Here is a 27,447-nt window from a genome sequence, read left to right as displayed (position 1 = left end):
TTACTGAGCTCTAGGTGGGAATCTAAAACGTACCTGATCCACTCTAACTCCTAACTAGAAGAGCAATTATTGGGGAGAGGTTGGTGGATAGATTGCTATTTTGATTAAATTCTGATATGTCAGGTCTTTACACCTTATAGTCTAGTAACTGTTACACTTTGTAATTGTTTGTAAAACTTTATTTAAAAAGGTAATTTTCTGTCCACAGTAGTTATGATTGCACCTACAGTATAAAAATAGAATTGGAAAGACAGAATGGAACAATTTCCACAAAAAAAAAAATCAGTAAGTATTAATACCAGTCATTATGTTCAGCTGTGTCCAAGGCACCTGGCACTGAGACACCCAAAACACTAAACCCATATGAATAATTATGGGGTAACCTCCAGGGGGAGATGAGGGCTATTTCAGCCTGCATTTTCCTCCAGCAGTGCTTGATCTTTTGAATTTTCTGTTAAAGTACAATAGTAGCAGGGGGGAATCCAGCACTATGGGACAGGGAGCCTGAAAGTAACATGTCTCAGGAAATGTCAAGCACAGAGGAACACAGTTCAGGTAGTAGGTCTCTCTTACAGGTAGACAAAGGGATAACCTGACAGTCTGAGGGGTGCAGAGGGCATGAATACAGTTGCCCTTGTCCCAATTTCTGGATGTTTTCAAGATAATGTGTTCCTGAAATGTTTCTCAACCTCATTCTTAATATTATGTGTGGCAAGGAAAGCCTTCATCTGAAAGAGCAAAGCAAAACCAGGACAACAACAGGTGCGAAATGAGCATGAGGGTGGTCTTGTGTACAAGGTGCTAGTTAAAGGCAGGAGGTGGACGGCAGAGCAGCTTGACAGTGGTTTGAACTTCCAATTTGGAGCCCTGACCAGATGAACTGTGGGTGGAGTTGGGGGTCAAGTTCAGTTTACTCCCTGGGGTTCTGTGAGTCTGCAAGGAATCTTGGTTGGAGGCACTCAATGGGGCACTGGATTTTCTGTAGGATGCAAATTCCCATTAGCGAGCCATGTTAGACCCTAAATTCACCAGTTGCAGCAAGCATCTAAATTAGCTAATTGTTAATTGTTATAGTGCAATTTTCATACTTTTTGAAAAAGTTAAACAGCTTGTACATGTTTTCATTTTATGTTTCGTTCAGCACTCATACTTCCTGGATTTCTTACATAGGTTCTATGTTAGTTTTCACCACTGCTTAACTCCAGGTGACTGAACCTGATGTGGTCCAATAGTCCTGTAATTGTGAGTGGCTGTAATTACTATGTTACAGTATTTTAGTAAAATGCTTTTGTCTAGTATGGGTTGGAGGTGAGATGAGGTTTAAAATGAAACTGGGGACTGCAGCGCATGGTCAAAGGATGCTTCTTACGGGGTTAAAGAAGGGTGTACAAATTATTTAAAAAATAAACACCTGCTTCTGCACTGATCTAACACAAATGTAGGGTCTTGAAGGCAGACCTTAGTTATTACAAAGGTGCGTGTGTGTGCGTGCACGTGCAGTACCTCAGCTCTTGCTCCCTGCCTTCCATCCAGAAAGTGTAAGGAACTCACCACTTTGTGCTGGTTGTTGTCCCTGTAGCGGTCAAAAGCGTTGGAGCGCACAGGCTGCACCACATCTGCATCTACGTCTCCACCTGGGCGTTGACATTTCTCACAGCGCCAGCCCTTGGGGGGGGGGGGGGGGGGTGTGGAAGCATAAAGGTCAGTCTTCTCACACAGGGAACACCTGGCTTAAGCCTGGAATGGTAGCCACGTCTGTGTGGTTCTCATTCACACAAATTGCCACAATATGTCTGTGATATGTTCCCACATCAGTTGTGGTGGCTTACACTGGATACGCGGACACACACACACACCCCTGCCTGAAGTGCTATCTGACACAGCTGCTGATGCACTGCCGTATGTTCATGCTTGAAGGGTGATGTTTTGCCAGGTGAGAAGGAAAAAGTCTTACCTGCTGTCCACCAAAACATGTACAGGTGCAAATGGCTCCCAGGTACTCCTTCTGCCACTGGTTCCCCACTTGGTACGTCTTACCATCATCATAGCAGGTGGACTCATCTGCGGAGGCAAAAATAAACGGCAAAGCTTTCCAAGAGCAACCATGAGCCAATGGCAACCTTATATGAACAGGTAGCAGTAATGCCAGCACTGAAACGGTGAATGTCACAAAGTTTAAGTGCAGTGTTTGACAAACTTCTAAACGGGATTTTTAAAAGTCAATGAAGCAACGACAGGAAGAGACAGATCCTGTAAATGAGGATCAGTCCTATGGCCGGTGAGTTTTGGGGAAAATCGATGCAGAGCTGCACTTACGTGGGTTACACATGAACTCGCCCTTCCCGTTGCCCAGGCAGGTGCAGGTCATCGTCTGCCCGTTTTCAGCTTGACGGTCCCACTTCTCACCAACGCGGTAATTGTTACCATTGTCATGGCACCACTCTGTGAAGGAAGAGGGGAAGAGATGGTGTGGACCTTCAGCAAGGAACGATTTCTTCAGGGTTACCTGTGCATACCTGGCCATGGAAACTCCTCTCCATGCACACAGTGGCATCATGGGATGAGTGATCCATGACCTCGCTCACGAAGATACAAATGAAAAGGGTTCTATATCTCAGCAAGTCTGTGATGTACTTCAGTTTCCTGGTGGTTTTTATTTTTGTTTACTCAATCATACCTACTATAGATGTTTCACATTTACTGTATCCTACTATATTTCTTCAGTTTTTCTCTCTTAAATTTACTTGCACTTATTGCTCCTCCATGTGACACTGCACCACACTAGAATGTTCTAGAAATGCCAGAATAAGACTCCTGCTACTTGAAATTTTCCACCAGTAGATACGTGAGTGTTTAAGTCCTTGACCAGGTTTAATGAAGACAGTTTGGTGAATAATACTGATAAGAGCCAGTGTCAGTGTGCTAGAAGGAGACACGTGTTACTTTTGGAGCAGTTTCGGTGGGCAGAAGAGAAATGAGCAGCTGCCTCATGGTTAACATCTGGAGAGAAACTATCTTAAAGTATTATTGTGCCTGATCACCGAGTCTCCAAAGAACCAGAAATAATCTGAAAAGTGTCAGTTCCGACATCTTTCAATCAATTCCAAGTTTGAAATTCACAAGTATGGAGCAAGGAAGATGGAATGGGTAGGATGTAGTTCATGCAAACATGTTCCTGTAGCTTTATGATACCGCTTGTCCTAGTAGGTGGTGTTCTGACATAAATCAAAAATCACACGATGGTTTGTAATTTGTGTTTTAAGTGGACGAACTAGTTTTTTTTTTTTTTTTTTTTTTTTTGCTACAGCAGTTTTATGATTGACTGTCCCTCCTGGGATTCGGACGGCCAGGGCTTGAGCTGCGTTTCGGGGCGAGATGCCTGATGGGAAGTACGAGTCACTCACTGGAGGAATCGCATCTGAAATGGCCACTGCCCAGACCAAGGCATCTGCACCAGAGCTTGAAGCCCGTCTCAGACATGCGCTCCCATTCAGCGCCCACCTCGTGGTAGGTGGCTGTGAACGTGTCGTAGCACATATCGCTGCTCGAGGGGATGCCCCCTGGAACTGTGGAAGAAGAAACTGATATTTAACCAAATAACTCAAAATTTATTTCATTTAACTGAAAATTGCACTAATTTAACCAAGCTCACTGAGACGGAGGGAACATTTACCAGTGTTGCCTGCTGTGATGATCTTCTCCAGGACCTTCTGCTTATTGGAGCCCTGCAGAGCCTCTACCAGGACATTGTAAGAGGCCCCTGATGTGAGGCCAATGAGCATGGCGCTGGTGGAAGTTCCTGGCAAGCTGACCTGAATGTATGGAGGAGAGCATCTCAGAAATTTTAGGCCCAGTACACAGGAGGTTTAGCTACGATCAGTTGCAACCAGGTTCTTCTAGTCTTTTATTCATCTGGAAAACTTCGAAACAATTTGTGTATAAAAATATATTACATAAAATTTTACTTCTTGGTATCTCCCCCCAGAACTCTTTTTCTGTTGCTTGTAAGTTAAATATTCTGCCTGAGTATAAATCTGAAGGTCTAGGCCACTGTTTCCAAGAAACTGCTTTCGTTCCAGATTTCAGAAGAAACTGCTCCCTGAACTCTGAGAGACACAACGCTTTTACAGCAGTGTATATGTTTGCTGTGTGTGTTCACCTGGAACATCTTCTCATTAAGGCTGCTGATGGGGTTGCAGGACACTACGTATTCAGAGGTGTGCTGAATAGGCTCCCAAGAGATGGTTGTCTGGGTGAGAGCCTCCTGGGGCAGTCTGGTGTCATTCCCTCCAAACTGGAAGGGGAAGCCTGGCACGGAAACGTCGCTGGCCCGCACCACGGGAACCCGTGTCCCATCAGGACCTGGCCTTGGGATGTAGATCAGCGACTCGCGGCTGCTCGGGACCTTCAGATGTTTGTGGTCCTCCTCTGTGTAGATGTGTTGGCCCTGATGTTTGAACCTATCCTGACCACCAGTGTCCAGCGGAAGGAAGCCGTTGTTGCCACCATCACCGGGAGTCACAGTGTGCGGTACATCCAGGATTTCAGGACCAGGCCTGTGGGGAATGGGAAGCTGAGGCACTGACAGCTGTGAGTCCATTTCTAGCAGAGAGAAGGGATAGAGAGCACAAGTTAGACAGACCAATACTGGCAGAGTCTGCCAGTGGAGGGTGATAATCCACTGCTAGGTAAACAGAATAGCTGCTCTAAAATTCTTAACAATATTGTTTTGAGTTTGGTATCCAAAAATATAGCATCATTTGAAACAGAGCTAATGAATCTGATGACAGAGCTATTTTTTGGGTTGTTATACAAAGGTTCATGAAGGCACATTGGGTAAAACTTGTGTCTCAAAGCTTCTGAGCTGCTTGGTGGGCGTAGGGTTTGAATCCAGCTCAGAGTGTCAGAGTCTGCATGATTCTTGCCTGTGTTTGCACCCTACAGCTGTGAAGAAGGCAAACTGCTTCTACTTCTCCCTTGCCTTGGAAATCAAGTGAGTGGTCACTAGGAGTTGGACGCAACTTGATGGTACTTCCTTGGACAGAAGTGATACTTTACAAATGTTCATGTCTAAGGCTCCCAGTACATTAAAACCCATTTTTTCTTGAAGGTGGTATTGGTGGGGTTTGTATATATGAGAAGCAATGTATGTGACTGGGCACGTCTCAGCATGTACACTTACGTGTTCTGGCCTTCCCCACGAGAGGTATGCTTCGCTTGGTGTCCTGTACGGCAAAGACCTTAATGATGTATTCAGTCCCAGGTTTCAAACCTACACGTGAAACAGCAGCCACATGTAACACACAGAGGCACAAAAAAGTTCAATTTACAAAACTAATGAAGTTGTTTGGTTGGTATCTTGAAAAGTCTAGCAGTGATGTGTCTGTGTACCAGAAATAGTGGAGTAGCTTATGCCAGCATGAGGTCGAGGGATCAGCTCCTGGGGATATCCTCCTGACTCCTCGTACGTGACGATGTAGCCAGTGATGCGGGTGTGAGGTGGCTCCCAGGTAAAGCTGATCGTATAGGGGGTCAAAGAAGTGAAACGGATGTTTCTGGGAGAATCAACGTTTGGCTTGGCTGCAGAAACACATGAAAAAGCACAAAAGATATTGGCAGTGGCTCAGTAGCTCAACAGCTCAACGTATCCACACACTTGTGGTACACTGTGCCATTTGTTACTGTCCAATGACAAGCCTTGCTCAAATATTTCAGGGTACAATCAAACGGGTCATGTGACTTTAGGCTGTAGTGCAAGAAAAAGAAGAAGTACAAGTAGGTACCTGTGCTGGCAGTGAGGATGTAGGGAGAGCTGCGAATGTTTCCGTTTAGGGTGTAGATATTGATGTTGTACGTAGTTCCTGGCTGCAGTCCTGTGGCAAAACAGTTCACCACATCAAATGATGCCTTGCAGTTGACACCTCTTTTTAATTTTGTTCCGTCAATAAACTGACACTTTTATGTAGATCACCTTGCAATTTTGCTTATTTATGCATACTCATACCTTACTAAAGCAACTCAGGTTAAGACTTAATGTCCCATTATGGGACTTGACCCAGTAACCATCATACTCTAAGTTTGTGTACTATGTCTTTCTACCGGTCTTCCGGGTTGCATGTAAGACTACCTGAGATGGTGTGGGTGCGCTCCGCCCCTGAGATAGTTGTCCGAATAGGGGAGTGGACTCCACCGATGGGTGTGGTCTCAAACAGGTACCCAGAGATTGGCTCTGTCTTGGCACGCCAGGTGAGGGTGATGGAAGAGTCCTTTGCTTCCAGTATTCGCACACGACGAGGGGGACTGACACCTGCAGATGAGGGTTCAAATGAAAAGAGCCATGGACTATACCTTTGTAGGTTTAAAGTACTTTTTTTTTTCGGGTAAAGTGACATAAGTCTAGTCTTGTTTAGATAAACACGGCTCTTCAGAGGTTCTTGTAGAGCCTGTCTACAATAGTGTGAGATTATTAACTCATTCTAGATAATGTGTCCTAAATTAATTAGATAATGATTTTAAAAATAAGAAAATGCATAAATACAGGCCTATCACTGTTTTCTAACATAAATGACTCACTCTCTGTGGTGGTGATCTCTCCACGCGCCGGTCGACTGGTTAGAGAGTTCTTAAGGGCGTATACTTCCACCTCATAGGTGGTGGCAATCTACACCGGAGAACAGAGGTGACAGCATCAGGGAGGGACACAACTAACTCTTAAGCAAAATTCCTTAAGTCCCTATTATAATCACTGCTGCATGGGGCTCCATAGACTTTCCTGGTTGGGGGATTCCTGCGGCCCATGGGAGCAAACCGTCAGGTATTCTAAAATTTGTTCAACTGCTAAACAACACTATTAAGAAAATCTACAGTCAACTTTTGTACAGTTGAACATATATGCATATATCGTGTTACTAACCAGTGACTTACCATGAGTCCCGATACCAGGGCTTGGGTTTGATCAGGGGCCAAGTTGATCTCTTTGGTAGGACCACTGTTGCTCTTGGGGTTGACTACCACACGGTACCCTGTCAGCCGTGCATTTGGAGGATGCCAGACTAAGGTGAATGTAGAGGGACCCACCTCAGTGAACTGCAGTTTGGTGGGTGCAGGAAGGGCTGTGGAACAGAGGAAGAGGCAAACCTTAGATCTCATTCAGTGGAGCAGCAAAGAACATTTAGTGTCTAGCTATTCACACATGCATATATGCATGAGTCTCACCTGTAGCCTGCGTCCCCACCAGAGGTGGGCTGGGTGTACGGCCATGCATGGCGATGACCTTAACTGTGTACTCAGTCCCAGGATGCAGTCCGCGCAACACGGTACTCTCATCCTCAGAATGGGGTGCGGGATGAAGCTCACGCTCTCCCTCCTCTGCGCTGTGCAGTAACACCCTGTAGGATGTCACTCTCTCTTCAGGGCTCTCCCAGTTGATCCTCATTGAGGTGGTATCCACATCGGAGAAGGTCAGATCCTTAGGATGGTCCAAAGCTGCAAAGGAAATGGTCTCTCTACCAAAAGCACTAATTCTAAGGAGTTCTTCAACACTGATAAACACTAATGTCTTGAACAACTGGGATTGCGGGTAATATTTAGAATGATATTCACGTGGAGTTACTCACTGGTGACTGCCGACTGTACAACAGGTTGACTCCCTCCATCCTGACCCATTGCGATCACACTCAGCTCATACTCAATGTTAGGCATCAGGTTTGAGATAGTGACTTCTGTCTGGTCTGTAATGTAAAGTGTATCATCATAAGAGCAGTTTCTGAACAACATGGAACACTGGACCTGTGTGTGAGTAGATGCCAGCTGTAGGACACATGTCAAGGACTGAGCTTGTCCAGATGCCTACCAGGAGGAACGACCCTGGAGAAGGAGGGGCCTTCACCATTTTTTGGTACCCCAGTGACGCGATATCCAGTGACAGGTCCTTGAGCCGCACTCCAGCGTACAGTAATGGTCTGATCCTTCATGTCTTTCACCTCCATCCCAGTAGGAGATTTGATATCTATAAAGGAAGCCAATCATTAATTCAATGTATCACATTTCAGCTTTGCCATTCTGTGATAAATACAGAAGAAAAAAAAAACAAACTAATTTGTACCATGTTTTTTAATGGAGAAGACCACTAGGTACCTGTTCGGTGTGTGATATAGATAGGAGTACTGGAAGCAGGACTATCCCCCCTCCCTGTTACAGCATACACGGTGATGGTGTAGTCAGTTCCAGGTTGCAGGCCCTCAATGGTGGTGGAAGACCAGCTGCCAGGTACAGTGATCTCTTTGGGCGTTTCATGTTCACCTGGGGTTGGGAGGGTTGGTATTTTAGCACACAATGTCATCCATTCAGAAGGAAATCCTACTGATGGGGATAAGGTCATCTCACCTGTCGCTCCATAGGTGATCCTGTAGTATCTGACCATGATGGGGGGAGCATCCCAACGGATGGTGATACTGTTGGGAGTTGTAGAGACCACTTCGAGGTCAGTAGGAGCATCACTGACTGTAGAGGGAGAATAAAGTTGAGTTCGAATTAAGGCGTTCGGTTAAAATAGAGCAGCATGGAGCTAAAAGTCCATAATTATTTGTTAGGGAAAGTTCTGAAAGCACCATAGAGGTCCCTGTCAAAAGTGGCCTATGCAAAACTAGGGCACAATATGGCCAAACAGGGTTATACCGGTAGACTGACGGCCGACCAAGGGCAGGCTTTCCCTGGTGCCGCTAACAGCATAGATGTGGATGATGTACTCCGTCAGGGGGGTCAAGCCAGTCAGGGTAAAGTAGTTCCGTGTCGGGGGCAGCCGTTCTTCCTTGGCACGCCCACCACTGGTCATCTGGTAGCGGATCCGGTAGCCAGTGAGGACAGCACGAGGGGCCACCCAGTGGACCGTGAAGGAGTTAGTCAGCACCTCAGAGAAGTCCAGGCCCGTGGGAGAATCCAGAGCTATTGTACAAAAGTGTTGAAGAAGTAGCAGAGAGATCTTAACTGAATACAGAACCCATCAGAGCTACATTTTGGTACCTGGAAATATCTCCTTCACAGAAATGACTCAGTCGTCACCTGTCCAAACTCACCTGTCCTCTGAGTACCTGTGACGGGTACACTCTCACGATCCTCATATACAGTCACCACCTTCACTAGGTACTCCGTGTTTGGCAACAGGTCTATAGAGAGAAGATGAGCACTAAGCTGGGATCAACTTCATCTATCATTACAGGCCATCTTTCATGGACATTCAGGCTGTTCAACGCACTGTCCTCGACAGCTAAGTTCACATGATTTTCCAGCTTTCTTTGCATTAGCATGAACTGGACTTGCTGTAAATGTGCTAAATGGCTGCTAAATTTACAGAGTTTACAGTGTTAAGTGGCTGTAGGCAGGTGGTTCCCTAAAACCTCTTGGAAGTGACCCTCCAGAATGTGGTTGAAGAGCAGTGTTTTAGATGAGACTCACTAGGTGAGTGAGAGCGGCTAGTAAAATAACCAGGAACCTTACTTTGCAGAAGGACGCTGTTGCTGTTCCCGGCCACGCTACGCTCACTGATGTCGTCATAATTGTTGATAGGATAGTAGCGGACGATAAAGCGGGTCCGGTCAGTGGTCCTGGGGGCCGTTGGGATTGTCCAAGACACCTTCATAGTGTCGGGGCCCACATCTCCAAAATTCAGATTAGTGGGAGCAGGAACAACTAAGGGGAAACAAGGTGTGCAGCTGAGCGAGAGTGAATGAGGTACAATAAGTAGCCTGAAAAAAAAAAAAGGGTTAAAACTCATCCAACCTAAACCCAAGCAGAAATGAAGTTAACATATTAAACAACCTAATTAAATAGCACGAGAGCAAGACTCATCTTGGGTTTTACTGTATTTTAAAAAGTGGAAAATATTGGTCCTGGATCGGTAAGATGAAATGAAACAAAATGAGCTCCAGCTTTTGGAGTGTGTTGAAGGAACCTTTTAGCCCAGTTAAGCGCTTGGAGAAAATGAGGCTTCTACAAAACAGGACCATATGGTCATGAAGAGTGGCCTCTCAGCTACAGCGAGACCAGAGCAGACCCTGGTACTCAGGCCTCTGGCTGCACGTAGCTCAGTAACCAGACCCTACAGCCTCATAACCCTATGGGCTACTCATATGAAGAAATGGAACACTAATAGGGCTCATGTCAGGCTGTCCTCACAGTGACAGAGTCCTGAAGGGCCACAGCTACAGTCAATCAGAAGTGGGTTACTGGCAAAAAATTAGTCCAGTGGCCCACAGACAGTGGGTTAGACAGTCTTAGGACTCGCTGTAAAATCATACATTTTAAAATCTGATCGATACAGGGCAACTTTATTGCTTCCAGGATGTCAACCGGAGAAAAGCAGTCTGCTGTTTGAGCAAACCTTGTACTGAAGTGGTGGTGTAAAAGTGCTCCTTAGAGGGAGCAACCCGCACAATTCTCAAAAAAGCTCAAGACAAATCCCCCCGGTAAAGGATGCTCCGTGGGAATAAAATATAGGTGGTATCCTTAACATTTTATACAAACTGGAAAATAAACTATGTGCAGTTGCACATTTTCTATTCTGAGCACATTGGTGATGTCATAAGTAAAAGTACTTTTTATGACACTCTGAGGACTGACACTAAAACTAGAAGTAAAATGTGAACTTTTGCCTCCAGCCACCCAACCCCAGCCCTCTCGTGTCCCCTTGCTCGTTCTCTCCTCGGAAGCCCTCCCCCACAAGACTGCGAAGGCGGGCATTCACCAGTTTGCTGTGTGAGTGTGGTGGGCTCGCTCTGTCCGCCTTCAGTGACGGTGATGACGCTGATGTCATAGTCGATGCCAGGCTCCAGTCCGTATACGGTGTAATACCCTGTGGTGGGCTCCACAATGTCCTCGAAAATGGGGACCGTCTCCCCAGCTGCCACCACCGTGATGCGGTAGCCCGTGACAGCGGTATAGTTTAATGGAGTCCACCTCAGGCCGATAGTGGTGTCGGTGACATCGACAAATCTGAGGTCAGTTAGCCGGGGCACATCTACCAGGTTAGCAGGCAAGGAGGCCGTACACGGGATAAGACAAAAAACACAAAACACAGACACACAAGCCATGATGATTTTGAATTACATGAGCCCCTCAGAGTCACTGAAGATGTAGAAAGAAGCACAAAGTAAGTGATGTGTTGAATTAAATTTTCAACAGGTTAATAAACGAAAGTGAACACACATGAAAACAAATCAAAAATGTTAAGCACCAATCAAGCTTCTAATTGCCAGCAACAAAACTGGGACTCCAGACAGATACGATTTTACCAGCCGTTCCACCGGATTTTTGTATTGAAGATTACAACCGAAAAGCCATTCTGCGTTAATGCAGGATTTTACACCTTTTCCAAGTAATGCTTCTTGCAGTCTACTGAAATGCCAGCTGAGAAATTTTTCATCACAGCTTGCCAAGAAACCTCAGCGAGGCCTACACAGTGTAAAACCATGTTAGTGCAAGGAACTGAAAGACTGAAAGAATCACATGCTGTCATTTGGGCTTTTGGTAAGTCGCAAAAGTGGGTTCCTGGGTAGATAGCACCCTATAGCAGACACGTGACAGTTTTTTTTTCCCAATATCCCCAGGTGGATGGAGGCTGTGACTGATCAACTTAATGGAGCATGCTTTGGTTAATACTCCAATAAATCTTTTGCCGTGAGCGTGGTTCTGGAACATTTCAGGACCTTCCACAGCTTTAACGTCAGCAAGTCTTGGCTACAGCTTTACGGCCTACGCGCATAAAACGACTAATGAGGACCAGGAAGAAAGTGGAGTGCCCATGGAAAAAAGGATAAATGACGAGGACTGCGTTGGTGGATTGCCGGGTTCTTGCCTTCGTCATGGACATTTGTCTCAAGAGGTTGACACCCTTGTCCAAACTCACCTTGGGTGACCGTGGTGTACACAGGAACACTCTCCATGTCGTTTTTGACCGTGTAAACACTGACATTGTACTCAATGCCTGGGCTCAGGTTCTCCAGAACACAATAGGTCCGGTCTGGCTTCACAAACTCCTCCAGAGAGTTCCCACGATGGCCATTGGTCGGGGTGCAAGTCACTCGGTACCCTGATATGTCTGGGTAGTAGAGACAGAGGAAGTAATACTAAGACTTTTGTTAACAGCACTGAAGGAAACATCACAAGCCAAGGTCAGAAAATATATATATATATTCTGTCACCAGTACTAAGAGGACAAAATAATAACAAATAATTTATTCTGTTGAGACATCCTGTGTTAGGAAAAAGAGGTATTAGTTACACAACACCAAAACGTAGGGAGGATGTTAATGCTACAAAGATGGGTTTTCGGTAAAGAGTGGAGTACGTGTAGCCTTGTTTACATTTACATTTATTCATTTAGCAGACACTTCTCTCCAAAGTGACTTAAAATGAATGCTGTTATTTTTTACCAGGTGTCTGGGTCTCATCCCAGTGGGCAGTCAGCTCGCCTGTGTGCTGGTTGGTCACTACATTGAGGTTGGTGGGGGGAGACGGAGCTAAAGATAGGGAAGGGGGACAAAATTAGAGCACACATAGTGGCCACAATAAAAATACCTGACCTGCAGCAGTATTTCATAATCAGTCATAAATGTCCAATTTTGAATCATAAAGTCTATCTCTGGAAATCGTACTGTTGGTGAAGTGAAAGGCAGCGGATTCCCTGCGGTCAGGAGTGTCCTTGATGTTGATGGATGTTTCCCCTTACCTGTGAAGACGCGGTGCGTAACTGGGGTGCCGTGATCCTTGCCGTTGATGACAGGCTGGATGCTGTAGGTGTACTCTATCCCTGGAGTCAGCCCAGAGATGTAGATGCTGCCTGACTCAGAGATCACATCTCGGGGGGCCTCACCACCCTGGCTGGGCCTCACTGACAGCTGGGTGATGAAAGGTCAGAGGTGAGTTGTTTTCAGGATGAGAAAGGTTGCCAGAGGAGCGCTGCTCAAGGGTGACGGTTCATCAGCACAAACCAACAAAAATGGCTGTGAGCCATGAAAGTGGGAGTCAAACCACAAGCTGTGTCACCTTGTAGGCTATCGTGGGGACAGGGGTCCAGGTGATGATGATGGAGGTGTCTGTGACATCAGTGGTGAAACGAGGAGCATTTCCCATGGGATGCACTGGATGGAGAACAGATCTGCTTGTTGGTCACATTTTCCAATGGCTGCCATTCTCAGCAATGCAAACAGTGTTTCTGGGTAAAGAACTAATTCACACTGCAGAGGGACTTACAGGTGGTGAAGACACTCTCGATACCCTCACTGAGCATGCTACCCTTCTCAGAGTGCAAGGTGACAATGTATTTTGTGTTGGGCAGCAGGTTCAGCAGGGTGTACTGGGACTGCCGATTAGGAATCTTTATACGCTTGGCACTGGAGCCTTCTGCAGTGAGAACCAGCCGGTAGCCTGTAATGATGGCCCTGGGGACCACCCACATCAGCAGGACACTGTCCTCCGTCAGGTTGGAGAAGTGCACATGGGCAGGAGCATCCGGTTCTGTTGGTGGTATAATTGTGTCACAACACCAGACTCACAGAAGGATCAGAGCATCTCGGTCCAAAATCATGAAGACTTTTACATTTGCCTGCTTGTTGTGATAAAACACACCATAAATATGTCAACACAACAAGCAGACTGTTACTCACTGGTGGCCTGTTCCCCAACCAGCGGTTTGCTCTCCAGAGATCCCTTTTTGGAGTAGATGTGGAAACGGTACAAAGTCCCAGGCTGAAGACGGGTGACCTCCGCAAAGGTATTCTTGCTTGTAGGAAGATTGAAATCCCTCTGAGGGGTACCAGCCGGCCCAACGGGCCTCACGTTCACACGGTACCCTGATACCTCGCTTGATGGCGACACCCAAGTGATGATGATCTTGGTGTCAGATACTTCATAGAAATGGAGGTTGGTTGGAGATGGGACTTGTTCTGTGGGAAGGTAAGGGTTAGATACCCGTTACTGGACTATGTTGGCCTAACCCAACACCACTGGCAGAGTCACACTTCTCTATGCTTTGCCCCAATTCCAAATCTAGAAACATAGGGAATCTTGCTTTTAGGGAGTACTATGCTGTGTAAATAAAAATGGGTCCCCTCAGTCCTGTGGTAACAGAATCCATTTGAAAGGGGCCATGGGACTTCAAACAGGACTTCTTTAAGTCTGCAGGGGAAAAAGTAAGACGGAAAAGAAAGCAACTCCCATAAAAGGAGACTAACAAACAGGTTGATTTATTTCTTTCATGGCTTTGACGCAGCATTCTTTTAAAGAAAAACAACTGCAAAGTATCAGAACCAGCTATCTGAAGAGCCCTAGGGAGTGATAGATCAGCAGGAAGCAGACCTGTCACATTGTAGACACTGAACAGTGAGTCAGAAGCTGGACAAGTTGTCAACAAATCATCCACACAAGGAGGGAAGTGAGGGACACGAGAGCAAAAATGCAGAGAAGTGCCGTAGCAGGGAACTTGGGGTCGTGAGGAGTTAACAGAAACGCAATCCCTGCTCCCATCAGACCTTGAAGGGGCACACCAATCAGGCCTCTGCACTTCCTCCTACTCCCGTCTGTTAGTCTGGGACAGCTAAAACTCATATAAAACCTTTCATTTCAGGATAAATGCAACTTCTTCCAAGAATTCCACCTTCAATAATTTCTAACTTGTTGTGCAGTACAGCGGCTTTATTTCTCAAGATCCTTTTCTTAAACAATCAATCCTGCTAAAATGTCCAAGCAGACAGAAGAAGTGTGATTTGAGGTGTGAACTGGGGGCTGAGTCAGGAGGTTTGAGAGGGTGGAGGTGAGCAGGAGGCTGGTGAATACCTGGCAGGGGTTCTCCAGTCGTTGGAACCTGCACGAAGATTGGTGTGCTCTCCAGGTTCTCCTCCACGGCATAGATGCTGACGTTGTAGAGGGAGCCTGGCCTCAGGTCACTCAGGGTTACAGAGGTGGCCGTGTCAGGGAGGGTGAGCTCCGTGCTGCTGCCCTCCACAGACGGGGTATAGACCACACGGTACCCTGTGTTTACAGCAGCGGACAGTTAGACAGGAACACTTCCGTGAAGATGAGTAGCACACGCATGACAGAGCTCACCTGTGATGGGGGCCTGGGGCTTGGACCAGGTGATCATGATGGATGTATCTCCCACATTGCTCACCTTGTGTTGGCTTGGGGCATCGGGAGCTGGATAATGCAGGAGCATCACACATCAGTCAAGTAAATCAAATCAAATGATGCTGCACAGCGATTGTATGGTTACTATGCAGAGAGGATAAATAAAATGGAAGAAAAGCAAAAAACTGGGGAAAAAGTTGTTGGTTCTGTAGCTTCTTGATGGGAGATAACTGACAGCACTCTTGGTAAACAACTGCACAATGCCGATGGGGACAGCAAGGAGAGCTTGAGCGACCTGCGCTGTGCGGTGCCTGGGCGAGGAAGGAGGCTCACCAGTGGTCTGTGTGGTGGTGAGGATGAGGTTGCCCTTCTCCCCAGAGGTCACCTCATACACTTGAACCGTGTACTTGCGTCCCGGAAGCAGGTCGTTGATGTTGACAGAGGTGGCAGTGCGGGGAAGCTCTGCAAGAACCAAGATCGATGAGCAAACGCAACTGTGAAACAGACTCTCTAAAACTCACGCATGTTAAACAAAATGAAATACAAGGAATCCTGCAGTGTCTAAACTCACTAACATCCTTCCTCACCTTTTAAGGTCCTGAGAACACTTCACTTACAGAAGTAATTGTTGTAGAGCGTTAAAATGTACCATTACCTAACTTTGTGGCATCTGGCTACAGACCAGTGAGGAGACACGAGCTGAGTCTACTCTCCAAAATGAGGCAATTTCAGATGATCAATATTTGTTCTGTTCAGTTTGTTCACTCAAAACCCTTAAGCGATCTCAACAGAGTTCAAATTTGCAACTGGTATTTGTAACACACACACAAATTAAAACGTACATTTTACGCATTATTGATACATACTGTATGAAAAGATACTGAAAATTTTCACCAGGTTGCCATGACGAAGAAACACACATAAATGATGTATACACTGGCTCCTCAGCTAAAAAAAAACGCTATTGGAATTAGAAGTCAGTTCATAATTCATTTTGCTCAGACGCCAAAAGTAACTTTTACTACTAAGGCACAAGCAATGAACATTAACATAGACATCCTTTGGTTCTTCAGCAACCAGGTTCTGGAAGAATCTGGGATATAGTTATACTCAATTAAAAATACTCAATCACTATTGATAACCAATTATCCTAATATTTGGTTGTGGTAGTCTGGAGCCTAGCCTGTAAACACTATTGAAGCAAGTTAAATGAAGGTGGTCCTGCACTTTTGTTTCTATTCGTGACTGCATTTTGCTGCCAGCTAACAGAAGTAAAGGTGGCTTTTCATTAGCAACAGATAGAAATTTTAGAAGGTAGAAGGGTGAATAAAATTCAGTTAAAATAAATAGAAAAATATTTGTTTCTTCAAAAATTCCTAACTGAACCATTTGGAATGAGGACCCAGTGGGTAAACCATGGGTGAACAATAATGTCAGAGGACCCTCACCCAAGACTTTGGGCTGTCCTCCCTCCTCGCTCAGCTCGTACTCCACACGGAACCCAGACACCGTGTCCGAGGCAGACACCCATGACACAACAAAGCTGCTGGATGTGATTTCCGTCACCGACTCCGAGATGTCCACCACCGGAGGGGGCGGTGTGGTCTCACCCTCTTTATTTTCCACTGCAGAAGGATTTGAAGTTCAAATGTTAATAACCTTCCAAGAATCGCAGAACGTGAAATGTATAAGCTAAAGTCAAACTCTGAGAAGGTCTTCCAACACGAACACTCTGCAAGCTCTGGTTAACCCACAGTCAGCTGACCCACTGAGAAAACATCACACAGAGAGGGGCACTCACAGGAGCCAAATGCTGTGGTAAAGTCGAAGTAGGTGACCTCACGCGGCCCATAACGAAGGATGCTGATCAGCTGACCCTCGTAGGTGACACCAGATCTGAGTCCAGCAATGGTGTAGGAGTTGAGATGGCCTGGGATGGTTACCTCCCTCCAGGGTGCTGAAACATGTTTCTGTAAAATGTGGGTGTGATGCTTAGAATCTGACTACAGATTCCCTGAGCAATGGTGTAATATCTACAGATTTGAGGTGCTTGAGTGTAGTATTAGAGACCAAAGAGAGACAAAATCTCACGTTACAGGAATCGTTCTTTTCACAAGTTCTGAAGCCCATTTGCTATACCGGACTGGTTTCACAACCTGAGAGAAAGCCCGTTTCATCCAAGTACAACCACTAATGCCAGTGAAAGCAATTTGTTGGCTTTTAAAGGAAAATCCCAGCAAAATGGCAAAAGATGAATCGCCCACCATTCCAAAATGCTGTTAAAGTTCATTTCCCATTCATAAATCTTAAAGTGTATTCCAGAACTAAACCAATTTGACTTAGGCACTGGGCTCAAGAACTTGTTTGACCTTTTGTTATGGCAGCTAGGGTTGTGTGGAGAAGCACTGAGTTGAAGGACATGGCCTCATCAACGTGTGCTTGCACAAGCTGTCCTGGTCACATTCTCCTGATTGCACAAACCTTCCAGTAAATGTTTGCGTAGCCTCTGTTTGGACAGAGAATCATGTTCAAAGGCGGCCAGGTTCAGAATGGGTTGTGAGTCACATGCCCTCGCATTCATTCTGGCGGATATTCTCTTGATGTCTCGAACAAACTCTCTTGCTCCCCAGCAAGATGAAACGCTCACCTGTCTCCACCTGAGGATGTACTGGGTGATGTGGGTGGATGGAGAGGTATTCCATTGGATGGGGTGAGAGTTAGGTTGGTTACCAGTCTCTGTGATGATCACATGGACAGGACGCTGGCCACCTGATAAGGGAAAACAGCCAGAAAAATCACTGATTTCAATCGCTCGGTACATTATGGATCACCTTTGGTTGACCGGTTATGTTTGTTACTCTGAGAATTATAAATTACATATAAAATCAAGTCAACTCTTACAGAAGCAATACAACGGTGTGTCTGTCCAGAAAACAGCAGGAGCATACCTGCCCTAACCAGAGTAGCCAGCTGTGAAATGAAAACACGTGCTCGAATGACTACTGGTTAGAAAATCTGAGGCTTTTTGCTAAAGGGGGAAAGGGAGCTGCCGACATATGTTTTCCAACTTTCTATTCCAAAACACAAGTCAAAGTATTTTATTGGCAGTGGATTTCCAGACTGAGTTCAACCTTTACTCAGAGCCTCAGAGGACGAAAATGTCTAAGTGAGTTATCCTTCCAGAGACACTCAACAGAGCTTGGTAGTCAATTCCAAACGGGTTTTCCAAAGTTTATTTGTGCAAGAAATGTGATTACAAGGGGCTGCTGTAGACTTCAGAGAGTGGCTGCACAGATGGAGGTCTGCTCACAGTGCTGGGGGCTGGGAGAAGCTGGGACGTTTGGGTGGGGAGGTGGGGGCAGTAAGCACAGTGTTCCACCGGTTCTACCGCCGCTGGTCTCAATTTGCCCCAATTACAGTTAGACATTCTCTTCAAATAGATGGATTGTTTTGAGCCTTAATTTCACATTATTATGAAATGCATTTTGCCTTTCAGCACATGTTCCCCACCATTTGACTCGATTAGCGTGTGGGGGGTGTTCACCGAGTGGTGTCCAGCTCAAATAAACAGCAGTATGTTCCTGTCCATAGATCTACCCAAAAAAGGGTGAAACATGGCCTGTGTTCCCCTGAATGAACAATGCACTGAGTACATCAATACTACAGTTCGACAAGGGCACTTGTACATAAAATAGCATGTGTCTAGCAGAGCAAGGTGGGTTCTTCCACTGGATCAGCACACTAAGATGAGCCAATAAAGCCTTCCTGCCTGCTGGGACAGAATGTCTGTGTACAACACCTCCAAGGAAAGCTGTAAGCACCCGCTAACGGCAAAACTTTGGGTAAATTTGAATTAAAGGAGGCACGGTAGGGTTAGCGTTAGGGTTAGGGTTAGTGCCACGGCCATCAAACTCTACCCTTCAATGCCAACAGGGTGTGAAATCCTGAAGAGAAGGGGTTGGAGGGGCTCAAGTTCTGGAGTGATGATGGGTTTCTCGGCATCTTGGAAAACGGGATCCTGCTCTCTAGCACTCGCTCATGCTTACCCGGATGCTGGGGCTCGCAGCTCAGCTCCCCTTTGCCGTTGCCGTAGCAGTAGCATCTGTAGCGGATGCCACGGACCAGCTTGTCCCAGGATTCTCCGATCTGGTAGAATGCCCGGGTCTCAGGCTCCTGGCACTGGTCTGAGGAGAGCAAACAGGAGCAGCGTGCCATGAAACTGTGTACTGACAGTGCTGAGCCCACACTGCTACACTGCAGTTGTCTGTATGAGATTGCAGAGCGACATCCAAGTTGTCTGCAGGACAATACTGAACGAGCACAGCTAAACTGCACTGGTCATCCTGACCGTGCTGGGATTACACTGCTAAAGTGACACTGTTGACATGAGACTACACTGTTTCACTGTGGTTACTGCTTTGCCTCTGTTGAGATTGAGCCGGTACAATGTAGTGAAACCATAGCTGCAAATGGTCCTGGTTAACATCTGTTGTTTACTCAGAAAAGAGCTTTAGAGAATAAATAATTGCCCTGTAGAATAAATGGGTAAATAATAGTAAGTAGCTTAACACTGCAAGACACTTGGAGAAAAGCATCAGATAAATGAATGAATGTAAATATTAATGTAAATAATGTCGATTTGTCAACATTTGCACTTGATGATGCGCTGGACATATATCCGAATATTTTTGACATATTTCAGTTTTCTCGTGTGGCGTGCCCAGGTGTCACCTGCAATGCAGTTGCCATCAGTTTTATTACTTTGCTTACTTGTTTAAACATTTCACACCACAGAACCTGAAATGAGCGATTTTTAACTAAGCGGTGGGTTCCATTATGGGGGCCGACTCAGCAAGCACTCGATCAAAGCGAAAGGCGGCACACGCGGGGGGGGTCCTCACGACGAGGCCTCGGAACAACCGAGCCGAGCCGTTTCAGAAGAATTGCAGGAAATCACAAACCCGGCGGAAGGGAAGGAAAGGACGCCATTTAGGAGAACAATGGTATTGAGGCGAGAGCACGCATTTGTGAAATGTCAAGAACAGCTATCACACAAACACAAAGTTCACAATGTAGAACGACTTTAAAATGCGAATAATGGAAAGGACACGGTAAATACAACGTGAACATCACAGGCTGCTGGCTTACCAATGGCGTCACACTTCCAGCGCCCACGGCCCTGGCCGAAGCAGGTGCAGTTCATCATGTAGCCCTCGTCGTGCCGCTTGGTGAAGGTCTGGTTCACGTCGTAGGTTAGGCCATCCACAATGCACTGATCTGTGATAAAGTATTGAACGGCGGGTCAGGTGGCCACGATGTCAGCGCGTCGGTGCTCATGGGTACGCTACCCACAGCCGACATGACCCCTCACCTCTGAGCTGGGAGTAGGCGATGCAGCTCCACTCGCCACGCCCGTTGCCCATGCACGTGCAGCGCATCATGTGACCCAGAAGATCATGGCGTTTATCCCACTGGTCACCGACACGATACATCACACCCTCGCTGGTGGTGCACACCTCCTCGTGAGCTGAGGGGAGCGTCACAGAACTTCCTCACATACGAGCATCGCAGATACAGAGCAGTTCTTGAGCGGATAAAGTTGCAGATCAGGAGTCATTCTCCATAAAACAGAATAAGAGACAGCGGGGGAGTCTCGGGTAGCAAGTCGCTCCTTACAGAACAGTCACAGACAGCAAGTCTTGTCACCATTAGAACAAAATCGGGGAGTGAGAAACAGGGGATCACTCGCTGTTTACAGACATGACGTCAGTCATCAGCTCATGTCTAAGGCTTCATCGGCAAATTAATACGTGAAGAGTCAGTTGGTATGATGAGAAAAAAGGTAAACGTACTGTGAATCTGCCACCTTAAAACACAGCGTGCAGTCAACAAGTCAGAACTGAAGGGGTTAAACAATATGGAGAGCTGAGCCAGACAGACAGGACCAGAGGCCCTACTGTCTCCATAATGTACATGACAGCATCATTTCCCAAGCTCTTGTACCCAGTGGCCCAATTGTAATAACAGCTGGAGTTTAACTCCGCTATTGACTGGTCTCGGTACTTAACAGCCCCAGTAACTTCCACCGAGCCTTTTAGAAATCAAGCCAAATCTATTTACAACTCCTCTGCAGCCCTTTGTTCCAAAAACAAAGAATCCTTGCTCTGCATATCCCCAGGGGTGTTGTGCGAATGTCATGCGAAACCCCCCAGCACAAGTCTCACACACCCGCTTCATGTATTTCATGTACTTCATGTGCTTCAACTGGCACATCTGTAGGAGAACCACAGGGGTCTTTCAACTTACTAAAGCACAGACTCCATGCAGAAATAAATGGTGTGAATGGAGACCCACCAGCAGTCTCTCTTTATGTGTCTCCTCTGTAGGTGAGCCTGTGCAAAACCGAGAAGCCAACGGGAGAGCGGCGTGCCTCAGCTGGCCTAAGAGGGAACCCACCAGCCATGGGGCAGAAGCCGAACTTCTGCTCTCTGTCGTAGTTGACGGTTGTGCCGCACCACTTCATGCCATCGCGGCGACCATCCGACGTGCAGTCAGTGTAGTTGCGTCCGCTATAGATGAAAGGGAACTGGCACAGAGCTCCGTTGGAGTTGCCTCCCCTGGTGGTAACAAACACTGGAGACAAGGGCAAAAACGGAAGCGCTGTCGATGTAGGACGCACTCAAAAAATCGTTCAGAAATATGTCAGTACAGCAATGATCGATGGACAAGATCAGATGATGGACCCTCTGCTGCTCAGCTCACCGTTCTTCTGCGTGCAGAACGAGTACTTGTGGGTGCTCTCATAGTCGGAGGAGGTGCTGCACCACAGCTGGCCATCGGTGCGCCCATCGGAGGTACAGGAGTAGTAGGTTTTCCCCATGAACACGAAGGGGAACACGCAGGGTTCACCATTTGAGTTGCCCCCATAGACCTGCGACTGGCCCTCTGTGTGATGTCACGCACGCAAACAGTAACATTCAACAAAAACACATCACGCTCCAGGCAGTTGTGTCTTAATATGCCTTTTCTTTTCCACACAATATGCTGGATAGAGGTCATCGATGACCAGCCAGAGCCTCCGCGGTCTTACATTACATAAATGACATATCCATGAAAAAGCCAACAATGTCCCAACTGTTTTACCATGGAAACTACCATAAAAGTAGAACAAATGGTACATGAAGGGAAAAAAAAATCTGGAGACAAGCCCCTCCTGCAACAGCCACAGAGCTGAGAGACTTTGCCCACTGACTCACTGAGAGGCTCTGAAAGAAGGCTGGACCCAGGTGAACATCAGGTAAAGGCAAGATAAATCTAAGGAAAGACTGACCCCACTCCTCGCAGCTGATGCCATTGCCCAGGCAGGTACACAGCATCTCTTTGGAGCCCTGGGTCTTGATCCACCGCATGCCCACAAAATAGGAAACACCCGATTCTGTCACACATGTGCCCTCCACGGGGGGCTCGGGATGGGGCAGCGGCTGGTAGATGAATGGCTGGATGCTGGTGCCTGGGTTCCATAAAACACAATCGCACTGGTGAACCCTACTGCTTCTTGAATGGGCCAAAACATCGGTGACTTTAATACCCAGAGTCTAAGGTTATTGCGGTGATTCTCAGGACGTGGGGAAGGAACATTTGTTCTTGTGTAAACTCCTAGAAGCCCCACAGGGAAATGCACGGACTCATAAATGTGAGCACGCTGGAAGAGAAATGCCCAAAGGAACCCTTGCAACTGTTGATGGGGTGGAGGGTGTGGTCTCCTACCCGGGCCACTGGTGTGCAGGGATGTATGACGCTCGCACTTCCACTCGCCACGTCCGTTCCCAGTGCACAGGCACTGCAGAACGTTCCCGCGGGCATCCACCTTGCTCCAAGTGTCACCGATGCGGTAGGACCTCCGCGTGTCCTGGTCGTTGCAGCGATCTGTGACACGGTGGAAAAACTAAGCTTTCGGGCGGAATCGCTCAACGGCGAACAACAACACATCGGCACACCCTCTCATTTCAAACTCATTGTCAGTTGCTCCACACTGGCCGGGTCATCTGAGGATCCTAAAGTTCCCTGTTTGGTGAAAGAAGGTCAGCAGTAAGCCCATGGGTTGGTTTAACACACCCAGAGCTGAGCTGACGGCGTCAGCGTTTCAGCGACTCCCTCATAAGGTCATTTCCTCACTCCTGTCCAGCTGCTTAAAGACAGACAGTTGCAGACATCACGTGGAATGACGACATCGAGGCGTGACCGGACGCCGCTCTGTAACGCCGAGACATCGGAGGGGAAAGAAAATCCGCCACCCCAGTATGTGAGAAAACACATGAGATGGTGGGTGGTGTCACCGCAAATTCTGAAGAAATTCTCCGTAGAAACTGAACACTGGGGCAAACAGCAAGCGCTTAGCATTTAAAAAAATTCAAGCAAAAGCTGAGATGTTTGAGATGATCAGCATTTCGACCACTGAGTTTTCCCCATTGTCACGCAGCTGAATAACTTCTGTTAACCGCTTCCACGGGCAGAACCCTGGTTCCATCCCGTCCGGACGGGTTCTACTCTTTGACACTGAGACGTCCTTCCGCAGCGTGCGGCTCACGGCGGGTGCTTACTTCTGGAGGTGCAGGTGATGCGGCCGTTTCCCTCTCCTAGGCAGGTGCAGTCCACCATCATCCATCCCTGATAGGGCTTCTCCCAGGTTTCACCGACCACGTAGGATGTGCCCACGGAGTTGTCATAGCAACGCTCCGCTTGGGAGGAAAGAGGTGCGGAGTTAAAATGCGAAACTGGACGCGAGCGACGTGCGCCGACCAACGGATTACACGGATTCGGCACAGGAACGCTCTCGGAAAGGCGCTTATTGATTGATTGATCATATTTGAAGAAGAAGCATTGCAACAGGCTTCCGTTTATCTCCATGTCCCATTTAGCAGCGGCTCCAGGAACACAGTCTCGTCAATATTTGCAAGCTGGTAAAATATTTTCTACTTCACTGGTACATGCTTTCTAAGCAAGGCTTACGGTGCACTTTTGAAATGTTATCAACTGCAAGCGTCACGGCTGGCCACCGTTTCCTACGGTGAAAATGGTAAGTAATATGTTAGAGTCGGGCCCTCCCCTGGATTCTCACCCACAGGTTTGCAAGTCCATTCGCCTTTGCCATTGCCCAGACAGACACATTCCAGCATGTAGCCTCCGCTGTCATGGGGCCTCATCCACGTATCTCCGATCTTGTAGGACTTGCCGCCCTCGTGGCAGCGGTCTATGGGGGAGAGGGAGAGCTCGCTCAGCATACAGTACGCTTATGGGCACATGGGCGCACACACACAGAAAGTGCGTAACGCACTCATCACTGCACTCACTTGCAATGGTGCAGCTGATTTTGCCCCTTCCGGAGCCGATGCACGTGCAGTCCCAGATCATCGAATCCTTCGGCCGCTCGTACGTCTCTCCCACGCGGTAGGACCGCACGTTTATTTTATCATAGCACGTTTCCTCGGCTGCAGGATAGCCGAGAGTTAGTCGGTTCTTTCATCAGAAAAAACAAGAGAGCGGTGCATGTGACACAAGTGCAGCGAGGACACAAGCAGCACAGCTGGGAAATGAATTATGTGCTTCTTCCATCAGCGGCAAAGCAAGGAGGGGAAAGAATGGAGCCCAACACCAGGCCAGAATCAGGATGTTCCCCAGGGGGGTGAGTGATTGAGGTGATGGTACACACACAAACACACACACACACACAGGCACACACAGATGTGGGAAGCTGTCACTGGCTACAATGTGACATCGCAGTCAACGCACTGATGGGAACAGAAGCTCACCTGCAGGTTTGCTTTTGCATTTAACTCCTGCAGCTCCGTGACAGGTGCAGAGCAACGTACTGCCCAGATAGGAGCGCTCCCACTGCTCGTTAATTGTATAAAATCGATCATTTTCAACGCATCCGTCTGAAGGAAGAAGTGAGTAAAGACAACACATTAACCCCCTACTTGACCACGAACAGAGGGATCTGTTCGTGGTCAAGTGCCGCATGTTGGCGGAAAATTTCATAACTCATTTTTCTTCAATGTGCTTCAGTGTCCAGTCTCTTGGTGGGAAAACTGAATTCCAAACAGCACTTTATGTAATTATTTTAGAATAAATTGTTGAAATATTTTTTTTTTTTGGCAGGGGGGGCACGGTGGTGCAGTGGGTTTGACCAGGTCCACCTCTCCGATAGGTCTGGGGTTTGAGTCCTGCTTGGGGTGCCTTGCGATGGACTGGTGTCCCGTCCTGGGTGTGTCCCCTCCCCCTCCAGCCTTGCGCCCTGTGCTGCTGGGTTAGTCTCCGGCCCCCCGCGACCGGAGATGGTGTGTGTGTGTGTGTGTGTGTGTGTGTGTGTGCGTGTGTGCGTGTATTTTTTTTAGGTACTGGTGTTTCATTGTGCTTTTTTTTTTTAAAAAAAGTATTTTTACAGGAGTGTACACATTTTTAAGGTGTTGGGGAGTCCAAAAACATCAACAACAGCACTTTACAGAGTTACACAAAAATACTGGGGGTCGGAAATTGTGAATTTTAAGTGACACCTATATGGTATTCAACACAAGTAGAAAGTATCTAACGGTGCAGTATTTGATAACGGACAATAAACCAGTGGCTGTAGAGAATGAATTCATTTCATTAAAAAAAAAGATGTATGTGCTTAAAAGTTGATTCTGAAAAAACATAAAATAAATCTGAACCGCTTGTCCCATACGGGGTCGAGGGGAGCCGGAGCCTAACCCGGCAACACAGGGCGAAAGGCTGGGAGGAGGGGACACACCCAGGACGGGACGCCAGTCCGTCGCAACATAAAATAAGTAAGTAAATAAATAAATAAATAAAAGGATTTTAATGTAAGTCTGCAAAAAAAAAAAAAAAAAAAAAAAAAAAAACTTAAGTTGAGGTCTTCACGTCATGGGTTAAGCAGCCCGAGAGGGACCCGCTTTACTCTGCGCTCCGAGGCGCTACACTAACACTCACTCACCGCGCGACAGGGAGGCGTCCTCCAGCGACGGGAACACCTGATGCTGCGATTGTCTGCGGCTTCGGGCGCCCGTCTCCGGCGCACAGCGGACAGCGCAGCCGAGCCCGAGGCACAGCGCCACCAGGAGGCGCACCGCGGGAGCAGCGCCCATCTCTTAGAGCGCTTCGGGGAGCAAAGCGAAGTACAATCCCAAGGAGCGCAGCGTGCGAAGCTGCGGCTCTTCTCGGTGCGCGAAGCGGCTCAGGCTGCGGGGTCCCCGAGCGACACGACGCCTCCAGCGCGGCCACTCTGAGTGGGACGGGGGCAGTTCCGCGGGGCCCTTTTATCACCGCGGGGGGGGGTGGTTGAGTTGGGTTGGGGCAACGGCGCGCGCGGGAGGTGGGTCCTGCGGCGGTGCGCGCGCGGTCCGTGAGCCATCGCTCTCCAGAATAGTTCTTAAAGTTGATTTTCTTTTTTTTTTAATTTAAAAAGTTCATCGTGTCTTTTGAACTGCTAAACAACACTGCATATATATATTCTGCCATAACTCAATTCAATAAATATAATTAGAATTCAGTTATTCGGCTTTAATAATATACTGCTTTCCACTCTTTTTCGTCTTTCGAAAGGAAGAGTTATCAAATCATGGTTTAGACAATGTTGCAGATGAGATGTAGTGAAGAAGTTGTAAGGAATAACAGAAGTCACAGTACGCATGAAGGAAATTCATATGCGCTTTGTTCTTTCATTCATGTATGTACTACTGCGTGTGTTTTTATTAATTCTGCTGCCAAAAAATCCACAGTGAGAGGCTCGGTTTCATTCCATTACTTCTGTCACACGGTGTTTATGACAAAGTAGTGACGTACACTGTATGACAAAAGTGATGGAACTGAGCAATGTAACAATGCAATATTAAATTTAATAGTCATTGATTAATGATAAATCTCATCAAAAATGCAGGACAGAGTTAACATACTACCTTAGATCTCTTGGGTCTCACTGAAACCAAATCATAACAGGTGACAAGGAGTCTTTGTTGCACCATTGCATCCGCTCATTTGTAATAGCTGTAAACAGGCTTACACATCAATGGAGGCTTTGTTGAAAGTCTTCAATGTGCCATTCCAGACCACAGTCTTTAGATGTTTCCAGGGCTGTCATGACCTAATGCAGAGCTATAAACACAGCACGCCAGTGGCACCAAATGGAGAACGTGCCTCGCCTTCTGCGTACGCAGGCAGCAGTCAAACAGGGCTCTGCCCACGGCTCACACATGCTGTCAATTACAGTCTTGTGGAAATGAAATCTCCATTCACTTGTCTCATAGTCTGCTAACAAGTTCCTTTCAAACT

At 47.1% G+C, this 27,447-nt stretch overlaps 1 protein-coding gene across 2 annotated transcripts; it reads right to left on the bottom strand.

Moving 5' to 3' along the window:
* Positions 1-161: 161 nt before the first annotated feature.
* Positions 162-26,415, bottom strand: LOC108920636 (fibronectin-like). 2 transcript variants are annotated; one of them, XM_018729538.2, is made up of 46 exons: positions 26,114-26,415; positions 24,930-25,055; positions 24,471-24,608; positions 24,239-24,370; positions 23,721-23,858; positions 22,888-23,046; positions 22,451-22,630; positions 21,883-22,065; positions 21,577-21,753; positions 20,492-20,647; positions 20,269-20,397; positions 19,167-19,304; positions 17,768-17,889; positions 16,922-17,090; positions 16,569-16,745; positions 15,454-15,582; positions 15,100-15,189; positions 14,830-15,024; positions 13,662-13,940; positions 13,249-13,512; positions 13,042-13,136; positions 12,725-12,893; positions 12,429-12,515; positions 11,903-12,094; positions 10,742-11,014; positions 9,496-9,687; positions 9,075-9,164; positions 8,677-8,943; positions 8,386-8,502; positions 8,137-8,301; positions 7,853-8,008; positions 7,617-7,730; positions 7,216-7,485; positions 6,925-7,112; positions 6,574-6,661; positions 6,128-6,307; positions 5,784-5,873; positions 5,392-5,580; positions 5,183-5,272; positions 4,160-4,602; positions 3,674-3,812; positions 3,405-3,566; positions 2,317-2,442; positions 1,955-2,061; positions 1,552-1,665; positions 162-979 (listed from the first exon to the last, which is right to left on the bottom strand). In XM_018729538.2, exons 1-46 carry the CDS (start codon positions 26,262-26,264, stop codon positions 911-913), a joined length of 7,404 nt encoding a protein of 2,467 aa, XP_018585054.2. In that variant the 5' UTR covers positions 26,265-26,415; the 3' UTR covers positions 162-910. The 2 variants fall into 2 exon arrangements, with proteins under 2 accessions (XP_018585054.2, XP_029112637.1); XM_029256804.1 differs by lacking the exon at positions 10,742-11,014.
* Between the last annotated feature and the right edge of the window lie 1,032 nt (positions 26,416-27,447).

Source organism: Scleropages formosus, chromosome 12 (genome assembly GCF_900964775.1).
Source record: "Scleropages formosus chromosome 12, fSclFor1.1, whole genome shotgun sequence".
In the NCBI taxonomy this organism is placed as follows: Eukaryota; Metazoa; Chordata; class Actinopteri; order Osteoglossiformes; family Osteoglossidae; genus Scleropages; species Scleropages formosus.
This window is presented reverse-complemented; position numbering and strand designations above follow the sequence as displayed.

Coding starts and splice junctions, on each gene's coding strand:
- LOC108920636 (XM_018729538.2), bottom strand. CDS start 26,264: ATGGGCGCTGCTCCCGCGGTGCGCCTCCTGGTGGCGCTGTGCCTCGGG. Junction 15,583..16,568: donor AGGACAGCCCAAAGTCTTGG/GTGAGGGTCCTC, acceptor TGGTTCTTGCAG/AGCTTCCCCGCACTGCCACC. Junction 7,486..7,616: donor TGTACAGTCGGCAGTCACCA/GTGAGTAACTCC, acceptor TTTCCTTTGCAG/CTTTGGACCATCCTAAGGAT.